This window comes from Melanotaenia boesemani, chromosome 14, assembly GCF_017639745.1.
Source record: "Melanotaenia boesemani isolate fMelBoe1 chromosome 14, fMelBoe1.pri, whole genome shotgun sequence".
Lineage (NCBI taxonomy): Eukaryota > Metazoa > Chordata > Actinopteri > Atheriniformes > Melanotaeniidae > Melanotaenia > Melanotaenia boesemani.
The window spans coordinates 10,998,773-11,025,727 of NC_055695.1; the positions used below are offsets into that span (position 1 = coordinate 10,998,773).

The window sequence follows — 26,955 nt, forward strand, 5'->3', positions numbered from 1 at the left end:
ACCATTGCTTTGCATTTTGTACTCATTCTAACCTGACAGACGACAGGCAGATGCTCCAGTTTACCAGTGTTACTTGAAAGCCTCTTGGGTAGGTATTTGTGGAAGCATAAAGGGCCCACACATACAGACCCAGATTGTAAGAATACAGTTTGAAAAAGAAGACGCTATGAAGAAACGCGCATTTCTAAATAAGCTAATTCATTGTTTGCTGCGATTTAACCGACATGAACTAACACTTCTTTTTATATCTGTTTCCCAACATTTCACTGCTGAATTCATTTAAGATGGTGACATTAAGCAAGTGGTATCTGGTTCTTTAGTGGTAAAAACCTATAAGAAAACTATTTTTAGTCCAAATATAGAAACTTCTCATTTAAATGACTTTACACTTGACACTGCATTTCCTCTGGTCCTCAAGAGAAGTGAACAAAACACATATTACTGGATTTGTTAGAGATCCCCAATTTATGCAAGTGGCTGACTTTAACTTATTTTTATTCACTTTACAGGTATATGTTAAATCAGGGTTATTAGGAAAAGAAAAATGAAATATTGCTGTTGAATATTAGAGTAACAGTAAGACATGTAATATATAAACATATACTTTCATACATGGTGCAAATTTCAGGTGTATTAATCAGGGCTGCATTCTACTTGTTAATAGTAGTTAAGAATGCAGCCCTCATTAACACACCCGCGCCTGTCTTATTAAAAGTAAAATACCTTTGCTATGTTGCATTTGTCTTTGTGATGTTGCTACGAATGCTGATATTGCAGTAACGACTGTAAAGACTGTATTGACTTACAAATATGTTTTAAATCTAATAAATAGAATCTTTTATGCATGATCTGCTAATAACATTGCTGCCTAAAGTAGCTGATCTACTGTTAAAATACATATTTAAACACAAGAAAAGTGTATATGTTGCTTATTTACAATGTAGATATACTAAACTAGCTAGAAGAGTGGGGTAATAACAACTTGTGATTTACACATGTGGGTTTTTGGCTGTGCTCACCATGTTAGTCAGGCTGCTGCCATCTGAGCTGTTGTGCTGGCCTGTTGATGTATACACCCCTCCAGGGGGTTTAGTTGGAGGTGGGCCAAGGCCGGAGTTACTCATACCCAAGGAATAGCTCTGTCCCTGGGGCTGGGAGCTCACCATTGTCCCTGGGGGTGCCGGCTGCCTGTCGCAGGAATTGGATGAAGAGGGAGCAGAAGGGGTTGTGATGTTTTGGTCTCCTGCTCCTCCAGTTCGACCCTGGAGGTAGGGCATCACACCTGCAGCAGAAACCACTACTGTGGCACTGTGGGAAGAAGCTGGCATCGTCTCCTGGCCCAACTCTGGAGGAGAACAGGAAAAACAAATGAGAACTAAAAATAGAATCGGAGGTAACACATTAGGAAAAAGAATTTGCTGTTCCTAAAAACCTGCAATGCTGAAGAAGTGGAAGTCTTAAAATTGCTGAAGACCTGATGCTAAAGTCTTCTAAATGCTTCTAAATTCTAAATGCTAAAAGCAGAAATAGTTTAAGTGTTTAAGCAAATTGGAGAAATCTGAAGCCTAAACTAGTTTTGACATGTTCAAAATGTTAATGCATTAATGAATCATTGTAGAAGGCTTGAAGGTAAGCATTAGCAAAATGCCAAAAGGTAATAAAGTTTTACATTTGTGAGAACGTAGGTTGTTGTATTCTTACAGCAACAACATTTAGCTCCATAAATCTGGTGTATTAAAAGGAAATACAAAAAACAGAATATTTTTCCAGATAACCTGCTCTCATTGTTTTCTACCCAAGCAATAGTTGCTTAGACACCAAACTGTTTGTATGTATGTTAAAGATTTTGCTTTGGTGAAAGTCTATAATCATGCATGTAACCTCACTGATGGGGAAACTTGGGCTTTCGGTTGCTCCACCCACAAATCAAAGCTTGTCCAATCATTTTAATGCCCTTAACATTTTAATGAAATGCTTTATATTCTTAGAATAAAGGTCAGAAATACAGAAAAAAATCCTAGTACACACTTTCTGAATGAGCTTAAAAAAAGATAATGAGACAGTAAATCAAATAGCCTTTAGAGAAGTTTTTTTAATTCTTGAACATGTTGATTGAAGAATGAAGTCTTTATTTGTGAGTGGAGCAGGATTTTTGTGAGTGGATTAAAAAATAATAAAGGAAAACAAACGTACACAGACTAAAAAGACGATGTAAAGAAAACAAGTAAAGGAAATTAAGTGAAGAAAAATGGAGGTGGGTGAAGAGAGATGCCAGATAAACATATGAAATGGCTTTTACTGATGACCATCAGCGTCTCCTCTGGACAGAAACAAACCACTCAGACGGCTGGAACCTGAGCGCTCAGCCCGACTGTCTCTGCAATATTCGAGAGTGGGTTTCCTGCTCGTACATCATCACTTGTGTTTATTTACAGCTCAGCACTTATCTGCACACTCCTAGTATCTCACATACTCCAGGGTTCAATAACACAAATATATACACACATACATAAAGACAAAGAAAAAAAAACAAAAAACAAAATAAAATACAACTCATATTTTCAACACGCACATAAACACTAATGGTGAACACACACACACACAGTCATACTTATTACAAATCCAATAATGCTGTGACAAATTGCCTCTATAGCACAATAAAAGAATCAACTCTAACAAGCCTTAAGCTAACATTCCCATTAGACACTGATGAAAGTCCCACATTACACACACACACAAAACTGAAAACTCATACTCCTGCAATCAAACTGGGACAGACCAGTAAATACATCAGTGCACATAAACTTATACTGCGTCTGTGCACCCCGTCTGTATATCGTTTCCATTTAGAAAAGAACAAGGCTTTTCTCAGCTGAATATTTGAATTGTAAATGTATTGCAGCTTCCTGGGGATGTTTTGTACAGTAATGAACAACTGTGAGACATTCAGCCCTGGCAACCCAGACATTCAACATTTACTGATGCTTATTAACATGTTTGCTGGTGGGAGAAACCTTTTCCAGGATGACCCCCCATGCATAGGGCTCCAGGGGTCACTGAAAGGTTTGTGAAAATGGTGCTGTGCTCACATTATCTGAAAGTAGCTGAACACCATGGGAAGGATTTGGGCTTGCATTAATCACCACCATTATCATATCATTATCATTAAATCACTAAACGAAGGACTTCTGAACAAAAAGTTATTTTCAACCAATATTGATGCAATGAAACAGTTTAATCTCAGTTATTGGCCTAACATGCTCCTTAAACACTTGTCATTGGCTCCCTGTTAAAAAAAACTCTTTGTAGACAGCCTTTAGTGTAGCTAAAAATCTCAAAGTTCCATATTTTCCCAACAGAGCACTTTGCTCTCAGACTGCAGGTTTACTTGTGGTTCCCAAAGTTTCTAAAAGGCAGAACCTTCAGTTATCAGGCTCATATCATACATATACATACGTATATAATAACAAATAATGTTAAAAAGTATATCCAAGAGAAGCTGAACAGCTCTGAGAAGTTAAATGCTTTGCTTTAAATTATTTGGAGAAAAAGTATACAACCCAAAAAATAAGTATTAAGATTATCTCTTTTGTTTGCAGTGATTACACAACGTTGTTTTCGGCAGGTAACCGGGATCATCTCACCTGTAGGAGAGTCTCCCAGAAGGCCTTTCCCCAGCGGGACGAGACCCGGAGGGCGCAGGGATAAAGCTTTCTGCATCAGCAACCTGGACGGGTCTCCTAGCAGACTGGAAACCTGAAAGGGGAGCAAGAGTATGAAAATAAACTAAACAAAATATTTCACACAAATAACAAAGGAAAAGTAGGATTAAGGGCCAAGAGCATATAAGGAATTGGAGAATTAAGGTGAAAAAGAACAGCAGAATTCAGCTCTATTTAAGAAAAACAGCACTAACACAAAACAAAATTTGATTTTAAAGTGATTCCATACAAATGAGCAAAAGAATATACACTATAAAAACAAGAATTGTAATACCAGAAAGACTTTTTTCATAATCAGTTCTCGTTCTACTCCGTCTTTTTGCACTATTACCCACAGCTGCATATTATTGAGAAACGAGGGAGGAAAAATTAGAATAAATTAAAGATAAACAAATGTAGAGTACAGAAAAATAGTATTTTTCAAGGCAGTGGTGTGTTTGAGGGTCAAAAAGACTGCAGTGATTAAAACAGAAACAAATAAAAATATTCTAGATGACATTTTGAAAGAAAATCTGCATATAAAAATACTAAGGAGAAGTTCAGCAGCCCACAGTTGTGGGATTTGAAAATGGTTTTATTTAATTATGCATCAAGTCCTGAAGATACAAATGTAAGAGCACATACACCAGTGCCCATAGCTACCTTTCTCACTAACCTATGCAAATCATCATTCACACACAGAAAGGTGTCTTACACTGCTGATGCGTTTGTCTTTGATGTGGAGAAGCTGCTGCTGTGCAAGCTGCATGTGCAGCAGATTCTGGAGGACAAGTCCGTTACCGACCATGGCATTCTGCTGCATCAAAGAAAGAAGACATCTCTATAACAAACATCCACATAAACACACACCCTGAAAACTCCACCAACAATGAGCTGCTATTGTAACCTGGTGGGCTTTTCCCAGTGTGAGCAGAGCTGTAGTGAGGGGTGGTCTGAGGAACGGCAGGCTGGTGTGACGCCCATATTTTCCTAGAAATACACACAAGAAAAACAATCAAGGCCTATTTATTTATTTTTGCTTGTTTCCACTAATGGTCTAGTTGAGCATCATCTCAAATTATAAGTAAAACTTCCCAGTCACTACAAGCACAAGCACAGATGTGCTTCATAACCTGTACAAGGAAACTAATATACTCCTGCTTTGGTCTCTTTGCATTGGTTCCCAGTACATTTTGGAATTGATTTTAAGATCTTACTACTGACTTTCAAAGCTCTTCATGGCCTTTTGTCCTCTTATTTATCTGACCTTTAGGAACCTTATGAGTCTGTCTGAAGTCTAAGATCCTCTGGCAGAGACTTGTTCCAGAAACTCGATACAGAACCAAATGTGACGTTTGCTCTCAAAGCCCCTAAACTGTGGAAACAGCTGCCCACGGACATCATGTCAGCAGAGTCACCGTCTTCTTAAAACACACTTTTATCTCAGATTTTATCTGACACTTTTGATTTTATTTAACGGTTGAATTGCTGCCCTACAACTACATTTTTATTGTTTTATCATTTCACTTGATTATATCTACTGATGTGTGAAGCACTTTGCAACACTTGTTTAAAAAGTGCTTTATCATCATCATCATCATCATCATCATCATCATCATCCTCTACATTATTACTTTTATCTTTTTTTCATGATCTTTTGTTTTACTAATTTTTGTCAGAAACAACAGAAGCAAATGTTAGATTTGGATTCCTAGTTTTAAAAACACTTTTCCTAAAAGAAGGAAAAAATGGTGTAAACCAGTTGCACAACAGCTGCTGATGCACTGATGAAGAGGTAAATGTATGAAAAAATATTCCATGTACTGTGAAGATGTTAAATAGCCATGAAACATACTGAAACCATGACAATAAAGACCTCACTGTGTTTGATTTACACAAATACCTCATTGGCCATGATCAGTAAATTATATACAATATATTTCCATGGTGGGATTACATGATAGCTTTAGTAGGGAGGGAAAAAAAGAATTCGCTTCACCTATTAGTCTGATTACATGCACAGTTAAGTAAATTATAGATCAGGCTGAGCATTTAATTGGACCAAGAGCATAGTCCTGAAATGTATCAGTTATTCAGTGAAGTATGTGCGATACTGTGTGACTTTCTGCTGCTTCTAACTTTCTCTGTGGTTCCTCATCACACGTGAGCAAATGATCCCTCATCTCTTCTTTAAGGATCAACCTCAGCTCAAAGTTTTCTAAGCAGAACCAAATTATTTAAAGTAAGCCAATGCCGACATGATGACAAGGCTTCTGTCAAATTTAATCACAAACTGCCTGCAATTTTTTATTTGCATTATAGCTTAAACTGTTTGGGGGTCCTTTTACACACTGGTATACTAGTAGGAGAGACTTTCTAAGTGGTCGCAGTTATTAAAAACACATTTCAAAGTGCATAGTATGACTTCAGTTAAAGGGTACAGTAAAGATCAAAATCCATATGTAATAAGGTTATATTTTCATCATATATTATTCTTTGTTAGTTTAAACTGTATGATACAACAGCTGGAGAGTGTTGCTGAGAAGAGGAATGTCTGAGTTTCCCTCCTGAACCTGCTGCCTCCATGATCCGAGCTCAGATAACTGGAAGAAAATGGATGTACAATACAGAGAAGGCGTCAACAAAGTTCATTTTCTCTTTATTCAATGGACTGGTAAATGGTAGTTTGGTGTGTGCTTATCAGACGTGTGGAATATGTAAAATGGGTTCAATGCTTCCAGTAGGCAAACTAATCTGTCATAAATTGGGTTTAGGGTTGTGCCACCAAATGAAAAGGATGAAACAGGTAAAAAAAAATGCTTGGTGATTGTCTATGCATTTGTAAAGCAAGCGTTAAATATCTGAATAGATTTTACTCAACACTGACCCAGAACACACATTTTGTTTGCTTTTTGTATGCATACCTGTTACCTCTGAATCACAAGATCTCATAATAAATGTAAGCGTCAATGCTAATCATAGGTTCCACCAGAATAGGTGCAGAAAGTTTAACATTTAATCAAGGCCCTAATTTTAGACTTTAATTGTGCATGCTCTTGTTTAAGAGAGCTCCCCCACCTCTCCCATCCTCTTTCCTTCCTGTTCTCATTTGTTCCGCTAATGTCACACGATTTCATTTTATTACCTGATTAGCCATTCATCAAATAATGAAGACGAGGTGATTACAGTAGCATATATAGTAGGGCCTTACAGAGGGACAGAGATAGTGGCTATTTGATTACGAATCCAAGCCCCAAAGGAATGGAGAGACTGCTGATAAGAGTTCAGGTCACCCAAAATCCTGAAAATATACAAAATTATTCCAAAATTTGCCATGTATGTGCCAGTTTAAATGATGATCTTTAAGTTAGAAGTTTTTACCTGTACTTGAAACATGATGTAATCAATGATTTGGAGAAGTCCACAATAAAATAATTATCATTAGTCTGTCAAATTTCTTTTAAAAGATCATTATTGCCATTTTAGTGGTAGGCCACAATTTTCTGGGTGGATAAATATAGTGGATGCAGACTAACATTTCCTGGGTCTATGATATTTTCCAACAATCACTCCACCGTCACTTCATCGCACAGGTGGCTGGCTGTTCTAACCTTGCATTTAACTTGAAGTGGATCCATCACATCTCCAGCTGTGATCTGAATTATCACTCCTTACTTGTTCATTGCTATCTGTTTCAGGTCTTTACAGTCACCTCTTCTCATTTCTCAGTTGTTAACATCCTTGCCTCCTCTCTTTGTGAGGACTCCTACACTTCACGTCTGAGTGAGTAAAGGAAGCAAGGAAGACGCGTGAGGAGAAAAGATTTATTTATTCTTTTTTTACCTCCTCTTTTCCCACCGTGGTATGGTCTCATGAGGATCTGCAGGGCGGCTGGGTTGGTCATGCTGGTCAATAGCTGAGCCAGGCTTGGTTCTGGTAGTAAACCTTTCCTACTGCTCAGAATCTGGAAAAGAGAAAGAAAAAAAAAAACAAAAAACAACACACCAATAAGTTAAAAGGAAAGTCAATCTGTGTGTATGAGCGTGTGCTCTGTACAGTATGTGTTTGATCTTGTCCTCTGATGGCTGTAATAATCATTACACTGGATTACATCATGAGAATCTGTCTGCAGTGTCAGCAGAGGGGAGTCAGTCTGAGACAAAAGAAAAACACTTGACAAAGCTCCCGACATTGTTTTCCTCAGTCACCTACTTCAGTTTTTTTGTTGGGGTTTGTTTTTTTTTGTGCGTGTTTTTGTTTTTTGTTTTTGGCTGCTTCTGATTTTCTTTCTTATTTTTACCTACTTCAAATTTCTTAACCCTTTAATGTTCACACTAGGAAGAAAGCAACAGAAATGTTCTTTACATGTCATTTCCTTGGAACAAGAATAATAATTTTCAACAATAAACAATCAAAAAAATGTTTTTTTTAACAAATGGTTGAAATAAGAGTTAATCATATAGTATCAATAGTTTAATTCTCATAATGGAAACAGTAATGGAATAACAGTTTTGTGGTAAAGATGGCTAAGGCAGGTTTATATCCACAAATTTGAAATAATTTTTTATTGTAGTCACTGAAAAATTTGCTCTACAAAACACAACAGCAAGATATTAAATGCTTAATGGGAACTGGTTTCTCTCACTCAAAGAAATCTCATAATAAACTGCCCCAGCTGACTAGTTTTTTTTAAACAAATCTTTCTGAAAAAAATCACAAGTATACCCCCATTTATCTCACTTAAAAATGTTTTTGGTGTTGCATTGTGTACTTTTCCTAACACATTTAGAGAACATTGCTATCCAAGTAGCTTGGAGGACTGTTTACTTGGACATGAATTAGGCTGCAATTCTTTGTCCATCATACTCAAGCTGAAGAGGGGCCTTCCTTTCATTTTGTTAATGAGTAATTTGTTTGGAAAGAAAATATCCAAGTAATTTCAGTACATATAAAAATGCTACTTAGTTTTAGGTCTAACTCAAACTTAAGTCTAATTTACTTGGTGAGCACAAATTTACCAAATAAACCAAAAGAAAGTTTAAAAGTCTCATATTATACATCTTTTCAACAATTTCATATGGGTGTCAGAGGTCAGACAACATTGTTTTGAAAGTGTCTTACCCCAAATTCAGCCTTCAGCTAGCTAGCTCTCTCTCTCTCTCTCTCTCAGTCACATCTGATTAGAAGTTGCAGGACCAGTTAAACGATGAAAAAAATTGTGACTCATAGCTCGAAAAATACAGTAATTGTTTTATGACGAGTTAAGTCAAAGATTTCACAGCAGGCTCCAAGCTTGTTTTTGCCTTGTGTATAATTAGTTTGATTTTCTTTTAAAAGTATGAAAAAGATGGTTGTAAAAGCTTATCTCTAAATTTGTGTCATCCTATATCTATTTATAATCTCACTCTTGGCATGGCTGTTTTTCTTTTACGCTATTTTTTTTATATTAAATATGGAATAATTGTTACTGTTGCTTTCTGAGTTTCTTCCTCCTCTGTCTGCTCTCCTGTCAAACATTCATTCACATTCAGGAAACATAAAAAGATTTCTTTTTCAAACAGTCTAAGAGTACATCAAGCATTCTTGTAAGTTCACCAAGCTCCCGATCTCATTCCACAGCATGGAATGAGATCCCTGTAGTAACACTACAGGTAGTAAACAACATATAAGTCATTTTAAATAAACTCAAAGATTCATAACAATAAAACAGGTCACTAATATAATTTTCAATATTACTTTAATTATACATTTAGAGTCCACTACAGTTCTGGTTACACTTTTTTTCACTTCAGCTTCATCTTGGCTTGCTGGTTGACTACAGTATGTGTATTTTATATCACACCAACCTGTTTTATTCTTGAATAAAAAAAAAATCTATTTTATTCCTGTTTCTTTCACATGTAAAGAATTTATTACTAGTAAAGCTTATATTCAACTTAAAATGAGCTGATTTACCTTCAACAAATCTCTGCTGACTCATGTTTAATCAAACATGACAGCCTGGAAAAAGATTCAACTACTTATTATACCCAGACAATTTAATTCAACTCAAATTAAATCTTATGGAGTTAAACAGCACTGAATCGGTCTTGCTCAGTTAGAGCTTCAAAACTGTTAGTGTGGTGGCAGTGCTCGCTGGCTGGCCCAAAGATATGGATATTTAAAACAACATTAAGCATGATGGTGATATTTCCTCCTCATCTGTCCCTCAGCTACAGCATGACTTCAGCTTGTTTCCTCTGTCACATCTCAGAGATGGAGCTTTACTGATGGGGACAGAGTGGGTTCGACTCCATCCTGTCAGCAAGTCTACTGCACAAGTACTGTATATGTGTATTTGTGTTGTATAGAAGGAAGAGTTGGCATTTGTGTGTGCTGTGGTGTTGAACAAGGCCACTCGTAGCTGACAGCGTCTTTCAAAGGAAGAGAGGAGGAGGAGGAGAGCTCTCTCGTTTCTTTTCTTCTACTGGAGAAAATGTCAGCATGCATCAGTCTGTTTGGCTACTGGCACAAAATCCAGCCACACACCCACGCACGAACGCACACCAGGAAGGTAAGGAAGCCGTGAAGATGGGGAGGTGTGAAGTACTGAGTAAGAAGAAGGATTTATGGAAAAGAAAGGAGGAGGGAGGAGGAGGCCATCTGGTCCTCAGCGTTCACACTCACATTCAACCAACTGCAGAAACGAGAGACCTGCCTCAAAGGAGATCTGTAGCCAGGAGAAGGTCTTGATCTCTTTCTAAAAAGGTCTGTTGCTTTAACCAGCTGCTCACATTAACCACAGCAATTCTGAAGAAGCTTCCAGCTACTGATTTAACCCCACAGTCCTCACAGTCTGTGATGTTCTCTGTCCCTCTGGCTCTTTATTCCCCTTAATTTTTCTGGTATCTTTTGAACTTCAATTTATCTGAATGTCATTTTCTCTGTTGCAATTCAGACTGTCACTGCTTTGCTTTTCAGCCTGTAATTCAGTCCATTCTTCGAAGCTACAATATTTTTACCACCACCTGATTACTCATGTTCTGCAGAGGCTGCAAAACCATCAGATAGAGAAAAACACTATGCACCATTAGAGATGTGATTTTCCAGATTATTTGCATAGTGTTACTAAAACTATCAAAATACAAGAATTGGAAGTTGTAATTCAACTATTGCCTTGAATCAGCTCAAAAGTGTAATCTTAAATATTTAAAGAAGAAGCTGTAAGAAATCTCTCTGGTCTGCAGGTAACTCATAACTCATAAATAAACTAAAAAAAGCCGAAAGTAGATTTTAAACTTTGCTTAGAGCATGTAAAACACTTACCAAATTAATACAGTATAAATAAATACATGCAATCCAAAGACATGCATGTTAGGCTAATTGATCACTCTAAATTCTCCCTAGGAGTGAGTGTGTGTGTGAAAGGTTGTTTGTCCCTTTATGTATTGGCCCTGCAATGGACTGGTGACCTGTCCAGAGTGTACCCTGCCACTCACCTGCTAAATGCTGGGAGAGGCTCCAGCTTACCCGCAACCCGTAATGGAGAAGTGGTAGAGAATGAATGAATGAATGAATGAATGAATGAATGAATGAATGAATGAATATGGTACACACATAACGATTTTTTTAATCTTATAAGATTTTTTATCTGATCGAGACCCCACATGTGAAGATACAAAAAATCAGTTTTGATCGTACTGTGTGTGGTCGAAACATAGAAGAAGAACCACAGCAACAACCGCCAAAAGACAAAGAAGAAGAAACATAATAACAATCGGAAAACACAACACACAGCATGGAGGGGGATATATAGGACGAGGGAATGACGGTGGTCTTATGACGGTGGATTATTGTTAACAGAAAAAGCCAGAACTGAAAAAAAAAATATATATATAACAGACTGGAGACGACGTGACCACGGACTTTATTTACTCCCCTGTTCCCCAGCCAGCTCACTCTTTGATTGGCTACATTCCCTACCACGTCACAATGCACGAGTCGTCGGCGTTCCTCAGAAATCGGCGCTGAAATATTAAGCACGTTCAATGTTCCCAATTGTCGGCTACGACCTGTTTCGGCTCGTAACACACCACAGGCCAAATGATAATTGGACAGGGAAATCTCACAATCATCGGGCGTTTTTTGCCGAGGTCGGGAAGAGGCAAAATCTGGACAAAAAACAGCCCAAATATCGTTATGTGTGTAAAAGCCTTCAATCTATAATGCTGCTGGTCTAAATTGCTGCAACATGTGTATTACAAAACATGGCCTCTGTTTGTCCTCTGGGATAAATACAAAATAAATCTATTTCATACCAGAGTACTGCAACAAAACTGCAAAAGGCATGAAATGACAGCAATTTAAAATAATGGAGGAAAAAAAAAAAACAATCAAAAACATAAAATTTCACAATTAATGACACTCTTTATAAACATTTAGTTTTAGAAGGTTTGATTTCAGCATGTTAAATATGTCTTTTAGCCATCTAGAAGCTTCTTTCACCTGTTCACTGGTAGTGTCTGCCACTCTTCCAGCGCTATGCACTCAAGCTTTTAGGTTGCAGGGTTCCTTTTTGTAATGGCAGATTTCAGCACTCAACACAAGATTTTTAATGGAATTTAGGTCAAGACATTTTGCGGGTCAGTTTAATGTTTTTTTTTTTTTTTTTTCTTTTGTGCTGTTGGATGTGTGCTTTGTAATGTCCTGCTAAAAACCTGAGGATACTGACTTTAAACCTGTCTTTTGAAAATGGGTAGATTTTGTACTAAAATGCCTTTGTGATTTTCTGAGTTCATCTTTCCTTTAATCCATTTACTGCATCTACTACCAGTGGAAACAGCAGGACAGAGTCTCTCACTTACATGGAATAATTATCCCAGGTAGACTGGCTTCTCTATCAAAGCTAGTTTGGCTTTTTTGTGCCTTTATATTAATAGTGTTGTCCTCTTTATTGTTCAGCTACAGAAACCTGCTTTGTTCATTGTGCTGCATGCTATAGACTCACAACACTATAACAATTTTTAAATCATAACTGAGAATTATCTGTCACTTTAAAATAATTAAGATTACCCACTTAACTTATTTTTATTTGTTAATTTTTGCTTTATAAATCCTAAACTCATGCAATCATTACAAAAAGCAACATTTACCGTGATTCAGTACCAGGCACGGCGCCAGGATTTTTTTTCTCCTGGTGCTAATGAGGGACTTGACCAATACGTGGGGGTGCTAAGAAAATAACAGATTTCCATGACTTAGGTAACTTTATACATAGGTTATCGATTTTTTCAATAAAAGTGGCTAAGATACACAGCAATTTAACTGAATTAGCCAAAGAACATTCAGCAAAATAACCAGGCCTACAACGAGCCACAAAGCAACGGCAAAAATGTTTTCACGTGGAAAGGTGCAAGATTCAGCACCAGACAGCGACCATGTGATAAACAAGCAACACATACAGAATGCAACAAACGCATTTATTCTACATGCATAATTAATGAAATCAACTATGCATTGCTTTTATTGCCTCGGATCACAACATAACTTAAGAAATTAAACTGATTGCGAGATAAATTTAACATACTACACAGTGCAGGCGCAACGAGAAGTGCAAACAATTTGTATCTAATGATTCGGACCACCTCAGCCTAGCGTGAGTTTCAACAAAAAGTTTCCGCCCGCCCTCTGTCCCCTCTTAATCAGTGCACAGAAGAAACATGCAAGCGGAGAATCTCCGCAAACTGTTTTTAAACTAATACATTCCTTTATTATAATATTATATATAAATTCATAATTATATTTTTTATAATCTAATTTCTTGGGGGGGCTTAATGGGGCTACACAGATTTATCACGGGGCTGTAGCACCCCCTAGCCCCGGTGTGGCGCCGTGGATGTTCAGTACATGAAAATGAATAAAAACAAAGATGCTCTTTTTGTGTACAGTACAAGACAAGAGAAAAAACTAAAGCACCAGTCAGTCAGTTCCATCAAATGATGGACAACAATCAGGACTTCCGATATTCTGCTGGTTTCACTCATTTGTTTTCATACTGGTGACCGAAGATGATTCGGCAGATATGATTATCTCAATCATAACTATGCAACAGTTAGGCAGGATAAATGAAGGGAAGGATGACAGACGTCTCCATGCCATGTATTTTCCGGTGCATTTTCCCTCCATGGTTTCTTGCTAGCTTCAGACTGATGAGAAGAAAGTGAAATAAAATATCTATTTTTTAAGACATTAAAAATATAATTCAGTGGTTCATTCAATTTATCTTGGATTAATTAATTAATTTGAACTGATTTAAACCCATTAATTGACTTTTTTTTTATCCTGCTCTATCAGGACCACATTCAGGTTATGGAGAAAATCCTCAATACAGTCTGCTGTAAAACTTGAAAACTGGTCAAACTGGAACCAATTAATCTAAAACATTTAAAGGTTTAACAGATTATAATATGAACATTTGAAATGGCCCACATCTGAGTCAATAATCAGCGGTGAAGTCTTCCTTATTCAGCTCTTCTGTGCATCTATCTTATATGAATGTATATATGTACAAGAGCGTTACTGTGTCGCAAGCTGTGACTTGGGTTTATTTCGGGCAACAGAAGACAGTGGAACAGCCCAATCAGTCTACTGAACTATAATTATCATGTCAGTGCCTTTGCTACCACAGCACTGTGTAGGAGGGACATCACAGCTACAAAGAGTATCTCAGCCAGAGGGTGTTCATGCATGTGCACCATGTCAAACCACCGACATATCTCAACGCAAGATGTGAAATAACCACTTGGCACTGGCTTTGCAATTAAATGTAGATGTGAGCATGTCTGCTTGTTTGCATGGCAAGTCTGATGTTTTGGGGATGCAGCATATGGTTTCACAGATAAGATAAAAATGTTTCTATGTTACCTTTATTAAACTGATTTGATTTTCTTTAGTCTGAGAAGTAGCTCTAATGACAAACTCTGGCAGCTTGAGTCCAATTTTACCTGTCTAGAAGGTGTTTTTGTTACTCAAGTGAAGGCTATTCTAAATTTGCTTTTTTTCCCCCAGAGTGAAAGTTTGAAGTTTAGAGCCAAAAACTTATGTAAACTGCACATGATCTGCCTTGACATTTAATGCTTAAATAAGCCGTGGGTCAACAATAATGTTTGTGTAGAGCAAATTCTTTACCAGTCTTTTATTTGTGTAGTTAATTGTTTTTCGTAATTCTTGCAGATTGTTTTTACTGTGTTAGAGATCAAAGCTCATTGGCAGCAGAGCTTTACATGGCCCAAAACCCTAATACAACAATATGTAGGGACGTAAAAACCAGAAACTGCAGCGGAGCATATAAAGCTAACCAGCAATCTAGCTATGCATCCAATCTGTGGTTTAACTATGCTGCTCTTGTCACCACAAACGCATTTTACCTCCATGTCTGAATTTAAAGAATTGTTTATCTGCATTTGCAGCAAAAGATAAGCTAAAACATGCAGAGGATTTATATTTTAACTGGAGTGGACTCACTTTGCAAAGAGTCATGTTCGCAGAGCTAAGAATCCCCTCATGTTTTCCTCTGCAGTGGCTATTTAAAGGCGAATGACAATGACACCTAGTGTTTCAAATCAGAACTGCAGTCGAAAGAGAAAAACACGGAGAAGGTGCCCCTCCCGGAAAGTTTCGCACAGGTTGCCGTTTTGAGAGAGGACGGCTCTTTTATATACAGCCTATGGAGGACAGAGAACATAGCACCAGCAAACATCATAATGTTTTAGCAGGATTCTGAGACTATTTAGGTTTTGCTGAAACTATTTCTGGTCCGCTTCTTTTACTAGCTTCCATACCTACCTGCAGGCTGTTGCTCTTTTGCTGACATGAAAAAACAAACGCTGCTGTTGTTTGGCAACCTTGGGTTGTCGCATATGATTGGTTAAAGAACCAGGAAGTAGTAAAGAGCTGCACAGTGTACCGAAGTTATTCTGTCACATAATAATTTTTGCTGCCTCTTGGCCAGGACTCCCTTGCAAAACAGGTTTTTAATTTCAATGGGACTTTCTGGTTAAATAAAGGTTAAATAAAAATAAATAAAATAACTCTTATTTTGACAAAGACATTATTGATATAGAAAGACAGATTGTTTATAGGGAAGCTTCCTTTTATCCCTTGCAACAAATAAGAACATTTTAAATAATTTTTACAGAAAAAATGCTAATTATTTAGCCTTTAACAGAAGGTAGTTCTCTAGCATGCGTCTCTGATTTCATGTGCATTTCAATCTGATTAAACAAACTCAGGTTATTTTCTTTGTCACTTTGGTTTATTTTTGTAACCATGAGAGATCTTTATAAGCTACTTTTGTGGAGTTCTATTCTATTCTACTATTCTACAGTCATTTAGCAGATGCTTTTATCCAAAGTGACTTACATTTGAGAGTAAGAACAACACAAGCATGAATTCAAACAAGATGGGACGTCATAATTAAGTGATAGTCAGACCGCTTTTGAGTCCAGTTGGACCCAGGTGCTGTCATGTAGTGCTAGTGCAGTGCATATAATTTTTTTTTTTTTTTTTTTTTTTTTTTAGTCATTTTATTTAAATACAAGATCACGATTTCATCACACAATATCATCTTGGGCATAAGTGCGCACAGCTTCTTCAGTACTCGGTTGAGCCAAAAAGCTGGACAAATCTTTCTAACTCATTTAGTTAAGCTAAATGTGGAAATGCTCCTTAAACAACTGAGTCTTTAGCTTGGTCTTAAAAGTGGATACGGACTCTGCGGATCGGACGGAGTTTGGTAGATCGTTCCACCACCGGGGAACAACAGAGGAGAAGCGTCTAGCTACTGATTTTGCGCCACGTTGTGGTGGGAGCACTAGGCGTCTTTTACTGGTAGAGCGTAACTGTCGAGAGGGAGTGTAGCTCTGGATTAAGGAGTGAAGGTAGACCGGAGCCGTTTGGGTTATTGTTTTGTAAGCCAGAAGCAGAGCTTTGAATTTGATGCGTGCTGCAACTGGAAGCCAGTGAAGATCAATTAGCAGCGGAGTGACATGAGCTCTTTTGGGCTGGTTGAAGACCAGACGTGCTGCTGCATTCTGGATCATCTGCAGAAGTTTAACTGAGCATGCAGGCAGGCCAGCCAGTAAGGAGTTGCAGTAGTCCAGCAGTTTCCAGCAGAATTTTAAAGCAGAAAACTGATCGCATGTTATTGAACTTTTTATATTATCACCATCATTTATTATTATTACTAGTATTATAAGTATTGGTATTTATAAAAGTTGTGGTTAGACAAATCTAATACCACTTTACATCAAGTAAATAATCTCTAGAGATTTACACTTTAAAAAAGAAACTGTATGATATGATACTGATATGATATAACTTTAAATAAAAATGTATATAATTTATTTAAACATAATTGATGCATGTGCTCTTTTAAATAACTTCATTGCATCATGAGTTTGATATTAACACAAAAGGACTTCCCATTAAGAAGACTATTAATAGTAATGACTTAGGGACCTAGTTGGTTTAACAGAGGAGGAGCAGTTTGTATTTAAGAGTTGGTGGGAAGGATAAATCTTATGAGTTGTCGCTGTGCTTTGTTACACATGCCGATGCTGCTGCTGTTTTGCATTGTTCAATATACTCACCATACCCTGGGCGGCAATGAGTGCAGCCAAAGTGCTTCTCCCTGAGGTACCGGGGGTGCAGAGCGACAGACGGACTTCCTGTCCTCCAACCAGTGTTCGGTCCATCTCTGTCAGCACAGCCTCAGCCTGCTCTGCGCTCTCATATTCCACCACACCGAAGCCTCGAACTGGGCTACCTTCATCCTGAGCAAGCTGGAGGAGAGAAAATTATGGTAATTGACTTTTATGAAGACAGACAGCATCTATTGTTAGAAACTTTTTTCTGGCTGCCTATACTTTTAATCCCTTATATACTTTATAAAGAAAATGTGTTCAGTGCTTCAGAAGAACAGAAAAAAAAAAAAAGAAAATCAACTCGTAATTGCACAACAGCTCTGCCTCGACAAAAATGTTAATTAAATGTTACATTACAGTGTAGGTTTAATTTAATTAAACCTGTGCTATTAAATTGCTTTGCATTAACATAAACACAAGAATCTTTACATTCAAACAGTTGGCCACATGTGCAACCACTTGCACATAAAACATGTGCAAACAGTGAAACTGTGAAGAAAACAGCTGATGGCTGACCACTGGGGTTAACAGAAGCCTTTTTTTCCTTCCCAGATGCTTGGAAACTCCACTTTCACTTAGTTTATCTTTTAATAAATCATCAGGGTCAGCGAACAAGGTCAGACTTGCTTTTACATTAGGTTATTGGCTCCACCTAGAAATCGCAATATGTGGAATGGTGTTTTAGATGTTAAAATTATAGAGGACAACATACAATTTTTTCCAGAAAAGAAAAACTGCAACCCAAGTTACCATGGCAATGCACCATGGATGAAAGTAAATCTCCACCAAGCCATAATGTCAGTTTCCAAACCATTCAATGTTTGAGAAATATGCACATGACTGTAACTCTGGAGAAGAATATATAAACATAAACATAAAGAGTTTTTTTTTTTCTGTGCTTGCCCACCAAAAGAAAATTAACAGATCGTGTGCTGCAGTGAAAGTAATCAGCAATTGTCTCAGCTACTTTTGTCAAAGGAAAAAACATTAATAGATGTGAATGATGTCTCATCTTTGCATTTCTACACTTCTCCAGGGAAATAAACTTGTGTAAAATTCAACCATAATAAAGCCTGTTCTTAACAAAATGATCATCTTGTACGCATACTCATGACAGAGCCATTTCTCAAGGCAAGTGCACAACTGACCAGTCAAATTACTTAAAAAAAAGATGGACTTTTCTGGCAAAAAGGTTCAGTTGCTTGGAGCAGCTAAATAATGCAGGCAGGTTAATGGCTCAGAGCTAATCAAAGATGTTGGTTGATGACGATGGCTAAAAGCTAATGGCTTGTGGCTCAAACACGCCGCTTGACCTGTTGTTGCTGAGGGCAAAGTTCTGAAAGAAACTACACAAGGGATGTGTCCACTAATTGAGACCATTTAAAACAAAGCTTTCTTAAAGTTTTCTTACCTGAATGCTTGCACACCAGATCAGGTGTGGTCCAGAGAAAACGTGATGTGAAATATTTATTATACACAGTGTATGATCTGGTTTTAGTCAAACATAATATATTCTGAATCCAGAATTTGACTTTTAATGCCTGCTTTTGATAGATTCCAAGTTATGGATGAAAGGGATTTTTTTTTTTTGCATGTTTGTCACAATTAAATAAGAAAAAAAATCCTAATCTACATGGCTCTGTATGAAAAGTGATTTTAGGTTACTGTATGCTTCAGTGAAATAAGAGTGATCCAATTGTACAAATCAAGTTTTAAAAGTGACTAAAAGAGTTATTTAGTCAGATTTCGAGCTTAAAAGAGTTATTTTGCAACTTTTAAGTGGATTAAAAAGTGGACATCTGCAGTTGGATTTATACATTTTGTGTGGTTTGAATTATCTGAAATGCACCTGCTGTGACTAAAGTAGCTGCAGTTTAAAACTGTATCAGTAGCTATAGTTTATAGCCAAAATCTTTCTAGCCTGATGAGTGAGAGAAAACAAGTAAATATTACATAAGATGAAACTGATTAAGCTAAATTTGTGTGGTTATTTGTTTTATTCATTTTTATTTGCAGTCATTCAGCCCACAAGGTCAAATAAGTAAGCTTGAGTCATAAGTGTTTCCAGAATATCTACAATCAAGACCTACTTTGCATTGAGCAAATATGCCTTAAATGTGTCACAGCCTGTGCAACAAAATAGCAGTCATACAGGCTGCTGTGCACCATGGAGCCTGATTGTTTGCCATTATCTGCTACTCACTTTCAAGAATCTAAAAACAACTTACATATTGACAAGCAGAAGCAGTCTAGGAATCACGTTTACTATTTTACATTTCTATTTCTTTGTTGTATTGTGACAATAGTTTCTGCTCCAGAGGGTTCCTCAGTCAATGAATACCAGTACAAATGAAGTTATTTCTTCAGAGAGAGCAATAAAGCCCCCCACAGAGTTATAGAAGGCAGATCCTGGCACAAAACAGCACTGAGATGTGAATGCACAAAATGTATCAGGCTTTTATAGGTACAAATGAGAGCAGAAACAGGCCATGGTGCTGGAAAGAAAAAAAAATAATAAAACAACAGCAGCAGCTGGTAGCTGATGGATAGATGATACACGTTAGCACCTGATGGAGCGCATGAGCTGAAAGACATGCTTGGAATAATGTGAAGAATGAATTACATAATGATTAATCACCCATTAGTGCAAGAAGACTTTGCACTGTTAACACATTTTCTGCTGTTTTCAGAAAATTTAATGAAATCTGTTGTTGAAACTTATATGTTAGGTTATTTTCCAACGATGTGACATGAAATCAGCTTTATTAAACACACAAAAGTTTATTTTATTTGTGTATTTGACCCAGATTTTGGTGTTTGCAGCTTTTTTCTTAAACTCAGGAACACTGTACTAATTAATGAGTACATCACAAATCTCCAGCTACAGGAAGTCATTATTGAAACTTGAAAACAAAGAAGACATAACTATGAGGGGCCGTTTGAGACATTATTCAGAATTACCCTTTCACAGACACGTGAAATTTAAGTCATTCACACATTATATAACCTCTCATATATCATACTGAAATCATTCACACATAGTAAAACCTCTCATACACTATACTGAAATGCTCTCATATACTATACTGAAACCCCTCTTATATACTATACAGAAATACTCATAAACACTAGAAAGAAATTTCACTATAGTGTGTGAATGATTTCAGTATAGTGTATAAGAGTATTTCAGCAGTGTATGAGAGGTTTCAGTATAATGTGTGAATGACTTAAATTTCACATGTGTCTGTGAGAGGGTAATTTTGAATAGTGTCTCAAACGGCCCCTCATACATATCAATATATCTCACTCATTTTAATTTTTTCAAAGAAAGGACATCTTTTTGTTTCTGTTGCCAATGACCTCTTTTTATTTGATCTGGATGATACGTAGACAACAATCACCAGGTTTTATTAGAAATTAACCTCCAGATGATTGAAAATAAATAAACCAGACAAATATGGAAGGCCAAAAACATGTATTTGTGTTTTCTCGGGTTGCATACTGATATCTGTTAGTATCAGCACTAAATAAAGTGGTCCACCACTTCTTCCGTCCTCTCATTGGTCTGTTGCTCCTTCTAGTCTACAGAGCGAGAGAGGAAAATGCATATATATGTGGAGGAGTGGGTTGATGGGCTATTATCATCAGTATATATTAATCTCGCTCCACAGAAATAACCTGAACCACTCAACTACTTTAGAGATGGATGGATGGACGGACGGATGGATGGATAAGAAAATGATTGTGTGGGATGTACTGAAGGAAAATTATAGATCGGGCTGATGTGATCCATAAATTAAATTTTTTTATTAACAACTAATCCATACATGGGTCTGTGAAATGGCATTCAAACATGTGAGAGCAATGATGAAGAATAAGTGAGTTTTTCTCAACTCAAATTTTTTTTCTAAATATCTTTTTATTCACAATTATGTAAATTTAGCGTATGCGTGTGTGGATTGTATTTGAGTCTTGTAAATGCCAGCTGTCATTTCATTCTGTATGAATTCTCTTTGGACACAAACGAATGCATCTAACACTTTAGTTTTAACCAGGCAGAACAGTCACTGCAGCAGAGACCAGATATTTTGTTGAGAGTCCTTCAGTGATGCTGTTATTTTTTTACCCTTCTAAGTAAAGCATGGCTCTACTGTGCCCTGAAGGTGTGATTTAGGATAATTAAAGAGAAATGAAGGTCATAAATTTGGCACCTAATTTCTCATTCTCAAAATCATTCTTATTACCAATCAAAAACAGATTGACCCAGAAGAAATTCTTCTCCTCCAATTTGCACTTGCAGTATTTTCTGGACTATAAGTGTTCCGGAGTAGTCATAAAACGTGTCGGGGGAAAAACCAAATAAACAAAAAAAAAAAAAAAGAAAAAATATAAGTCGCACTGAACTGTAAGACACATTTATGGAGTCAAAAAGTATAAAAAAAAATCCAAGACCAAAAAGAAAGATTTATTCAGGAAAGGTAAGTTGTTCAACTGAACAATAGCACATGGAACAGGCCTATTTGTTACTGTAACACCAAGGTTTCCTCCAGGGTATTTTAAACTGTGATGTCTAGTCTCCTTATTACATTTAATGAACAGCTGACTGAGGTGCTGAGAAAGTAAGAAAATGTACCACATTTGGCATTTAAAGACAACCGACACCGCCGCTTGTACAACCCCGCCCTGCCACCGATCAAGTTTCACGTCAATATGAAATAACCGTGTCAACTGTTCATTCATATAGACACAGACATCCCCCTCTATCCCCCCCGCTTGTGGCATATCACAGTGACGAATCCTGTTTTTGGCTGCATTGTGGGAAAACAGAAATACTAGAAATTTCTTATCTAATATGCCAAATCTTTTAGTGTTCAGTGAGTACTGTGCAATAAACTGAGGGCAGGCTTTCCTGATGCTGCTGTCTGATATCAACTGAACTTCACTGCAAATAAATGTAAAGATGAAATGACCAGGACTGTTACAATCTACACACTGACAACGCCGGAGTTCTGCAGATGGAAGGATTAAGTTCCAAATGTCTTAACGCAGCCACACATCTCTCTTAAGGCGTAAAGATGTGACTCGGGTGTGCAATCAGTTCTTTGAAAATTACTATCATATACACTTTTTTAAAATAGATTTGTTTCTGGTTGTTTGTATTGTACAAAATCTTCTTAAAAATGGTCATGAAACGGGTCAGTAATCAGAGCAGTCCCGGTGCTATGGGCGGGCCCCAGTCGGTAAGGCCCGGCCATTCAAAAATCAGGCCCTTCCATCCAGGAACTAGCTTTTTAATTTTTATACTTTTTATGTACAATTACTTAAAAATGTATTTCAGACTGGTACTAAATTATCAAAATTTTAATCAGTTCCTGTATTTGCAACTTGTATGTTTGTGTATAGAATCTCCAAATATCGAGATAACGCAAATAATGTTGTTTGAGTTATCTACACATACCTTTGGACCTTTGGACAATGGACATCAGAGAGTGGCTCAACAATAACATGAAGAGGAAACGTGTCAAATGTCACTTTGCAAGAATCAACCACTTCTAGCAGCTTGGATGATTCCAGCAGTGTGATGAGACCTAGCAAGGCAGCAACCACAGGTTTATATGTGCTGCCTTGTCCTCTTCCTCAGCCTTCATAATCTGCAGCTGGATTAAACTCAGTCCAACTCTGAGCCAGTTGTACAAATTGTAGGAGAGTCACTGTTACATGTTTACAGACTATTTTTTAGCATGTTAGATTGTTGTCTGTTGCAGATGTTTCCTAATCTTTTAAAGATTTGAAATAAGTTACACAAAATTAAACATATGTCTGTTTGAACTTCTAGTGTCTCTTATCTAAAATGAACTACTATGTCCTGGCACCAGGACTGAACCAGAGTACTGGCTTGATCACCTGATCTGAAAACTAGCTTTGGCTACTGTTAGATTAAGATGTGACCTACACTGTATACATCCCTGTAGCAGCTCTGGCATGGCTAACCTGCGTAAAACTTGAAGTTTCATACTGAACCTTTTGAAATTTTAACATGAGTGGATGTTAGTGACTTACAGGATTTATCTTGACATCATCAAATACAGCAAAAGCAGAAAAAAAGTAAAAAAAAAAAGAAAAAAAATCAAAGTGAGACACTTTCACTAAAGACCATGTTTAATCAAAATCCTACAGAATCATGTGCAGCAAAAGTTAAAATGTAGAGAGAAAACAAGCATAAATCCTTTGATGTTAAAGCTCAATCCTGCAACAAGACTGAAAAACAAAGAATGTGTTTTCCTGAAAAAAGCGTGTCTACAGTGCAAAAAGCCCAAAGATGCTAAGCTAGCAATCAGTATGTCTGACAGCTCTTTAACTTGAGTCGGTGGCCAAGAGATGCTGACTGCATCACTGGCAGGGCTAAGACTCAAAGGAGCATCCGTCAGGTTGTGTGTGTGCGCAGGGTGGAAGGGAGTGTAAGTGGCCACGTCAGTAGTCTGAAGTGAGTGATGAGGTCACGGCAGCCCTGTCATAGCTGTCTGTGGAGAAATGCATGTGGCCTATCACAGTGACAAGTTTAAGTGTAAAGATCTGTATGAAAAGAGCTGCACAACTGAGACAGAGAGTGATAATAGCTGCGTTTCCATTACCTCTAGAATTGCACAAAACTCGAAAAAGAGGTTTTACACTCTCATGAGGTGGTTTTTCAGACATGTCAACATATATATATAACCGGACGTGATGTAAGGGTCACGTGACCAGTCAAAATGGTGCAGTATTTATGGATCAAGCAGGCGAAGGAAATCTTTTTATAAATATTTAGAGAGAAAAATATAACTGTCATCCTTGATAGCAAAAAAAAAAATAGCGAAATGCAGAGTTTTACACCTCATGCACTAAACACCATTCAATGGAAACACCTGCAAATTGCAATTGTACATTGTTGAAGTTTTAGAAATTTCGGTTTTATTTTGTGAAAAACTAATGGAAACACAGCTAATGTGTACATGACAGCAAGGATGATGAAAACCAGATCAAAGTGTGATTCAATGGGTATGATTATGTAAACGAAATGAAATTGCGATCATCTATATAACTTTTTTTTTCACTCTGGTGCGTTAATCAGAAAACAAAATCAACTGGTACTCAGTACTAGTACTCAGAGAGCACATAGCTACTGTCTTTTTTTTTTCTTTTTTTGTTAATGATTATTTTTAGTTAGAAGATGTAATGGCAAAATTATTCCTATCATTCCCCAAATCTAACCACTTGTTCCTTATTCCATTTCTGAGATATCCTAAAAACTTCATCAAAATCTGTCCATAACTTTATGAGCTATGTTGCTGACTAACAGTGAGACAGACAGATAAACCACCACCACCGAATACATGTTCTTTGCCTTGGCGAAGGTAAATATGGTGCTTTTCTGTTTTTCCTTTTTTGAAAAATCTTTCTAAAAGGGGGTCAAAAACTGTGTCAGGAATCTAAAGACTGTACTTGGAAAGACTTCAATTAGTGATGAAACATTGAGTGCCATTTCCTGAGTAAACCAAATTTACATATTTAAACTTAGCTTTTTTTCTGTTATACTGAGCAAAGCAACTGTTCTATCCCTAAATGCAAACTTTCTTTTTAATAAAGTTAAATGTTCCCTTTAAATATTCTTGTAAGCAAAGTACAGAGGCAAAATTCCTCATTAAATAAAGTAAGTACACACTGGCCTCAAAGGATACTATTGCTTTCTTTAGAAGAAACAACTTCTTGGAAGGGTTTTGCATAATTGTTTGCAAGTTTTTGACCTCAGTCTGGTGAAAATGTTTGACCACTGTTTCTACCAAAATCATTTTACTTACAAAATCAACTACATGATTCCTCACCAGCATGTCAATGGGATTTAAAGACCCACTCCAATGCTTATTTGGAACCATTTAAAATGTTCTCAGTGGTCTTTAAATTGTGATTATGAAGTTTTTGGTAAAAATCACAAAACCTGTGCCCTTTTCCAGAACTCTGCTTCTGCAGAAGACCAGTAGTTCATTAGCAATTTGCCTCCGAGTTGAGGCCAGAGTCAGCGCTGCTCAGTGCCCTTCCCCCGTTAAAAGACCATTACAATACTTTGTTCTCCTCAGGTATTTTTTTTGGCATTGGTGTCTCATGTATAGCTACAGATATGTCACAGTTATGCCATACTATATTTATGTAAAACCCTTTAATCATGTGCACCTTCTACAGAGGCACCATCAAGAGCATCCTGACCGGCAGCATCACCGTGTGGTACAGCATCTGCTCCACATCCTGCAGGAAGCCCCTCCAACGCATTGTGAGAGCAGCTGAGAAGATCGGTGCCTCTCTCTCCTCCCCGCAAAACACCTCTCGCTTCACCCGTAAAACCTTCTGCATCGCAAGAGACCCCACCCACCCATCACACCGCTATTTCAGACGGCTGCCATCAGGAAAGAGACTGCAGAGCCTGCCGGCCAGGACTGAGGGACAGCTTCGTCCATCAGGCTGTCAGGATGCTGAACTCTCTCCCTGCTCTGCCCCCCTTCCACACACACAGACACGCACATACATACACACCCTGGACTCTGACACCCCCCATCAATAACTTTTTACACCCTTAGGTAGAAACCCCCAGGGACAGGCACACAGCCACTTTAATTACTTTAACCAAACGATAAGCTAACTCAGTCTTCTTTTTTTGCACTATAACCATAAACATATTTTGCACTGACTGTAATTTGCCTTGCTATTTATTATCATGTTTATTTACTTAGTGAAAGTATTTGTTTTGTTTTTTATTGGCTAACATTCTTGTATTTCATGCATCAAGGTTTGAGAGAACCATAATTACCATTCATACATACAATAACCATTCTGTCCTGTACATGCTGCAGAATTGTCAATAAAGGTGACTTTGATTTTGACTTAAAACAAAGCTTTTAATAGTTACACAGTCATATCAAAAAGAAAAGATCTCCTTATGTTTTGCAACACATTGTACACACATTTATGTATATTACAAAATGATACCATATATTATACATTGCTAAATTTTGAGAGCTTTACCAGAATTTATCCCTCAAATTCTGTATTTCTCTGTAATGCCTGTCTTGTGTAAAGTATAATTATAATGTGCTGCACGTCCAGCTGAAGAACATGCAAAAAAAGATGCCTTGCTGAGCCACATCAGATCAAATGTCTTTGTTTAGTTGGCTGTATACTCCTCCTTAAATTTTACAAAAACTGAGTTATTTTCTTCATTTACCTGTCTCCCTCTGTGCTCAGTTTGGCATCCATCCTTCCATACTTTTCTCCTTACTTCATCAACATGTCCATTTTACACACACACTGGTATATAAACGACATTTCTTTTTTTTACATCCTAATTGAGTGCAACTGTGTGCAACTTGCTCACAGCCATCATTTTTACATAATGCAGCACATACGTACCAACAGTCTTACTTTGACTGACATCTCATGCCTTACATCATTTCATCTCATCTCTCTGTCCTTCTATGAGGCATGACACTGTCAGTCATCCCCCTTCACTCCATCCTCTTTAAAAGTTCTCACTTATTCCAATCCAT

At 37.3% G+C, this 26,955-nt stretch overlaps 1 protein-coding gene across 3 annotated transcripts in view; it reads right to left on the minus strand.

Annotated features, from left to right (window-relative positions):
- The window catches only part of raver2 (ribonucleoprotein, PTB-binding 2), a 96,395-nt gene that overhangs the window by 16,022 nt on the left and 53,418 nt on the right, over positions 1-26,955 (minus strand). The window contains exons 5-10 of one of the 3 annotated variants that reach the window (XM_042005244.1): positions 17,330-17,521; positions 7,560-7,665; positions 4,609-4,691; positions 4,417-4,518; positions 3,645-3,756; positions 1,020-1,345 (exon numbers count right to left, since the gene is read on the minus strand). In XM_042005244.1, the coding sequence (XP_041861178.1) occupies positions 1,020-1,345; positions 3,645-3,756; positions 4,417-4,518; positions 4,609-4,691; positions 7,560-7,665; positions 17,330-17,521 (921 nt within the window). Of the gene's footprint in view, positions 1-1,019; positions 1,346-3,644; positions 3,757-4,416; positions 4,519-4,608; positions 4,692-7,544; positions 7,666-17,329; positions 17,522-26,955 lie in introns of all 3 variants that reach the window. The other 2 variants (XM_042005241.1, XM_042005242.1) reach the window with 2 other exon arrangements.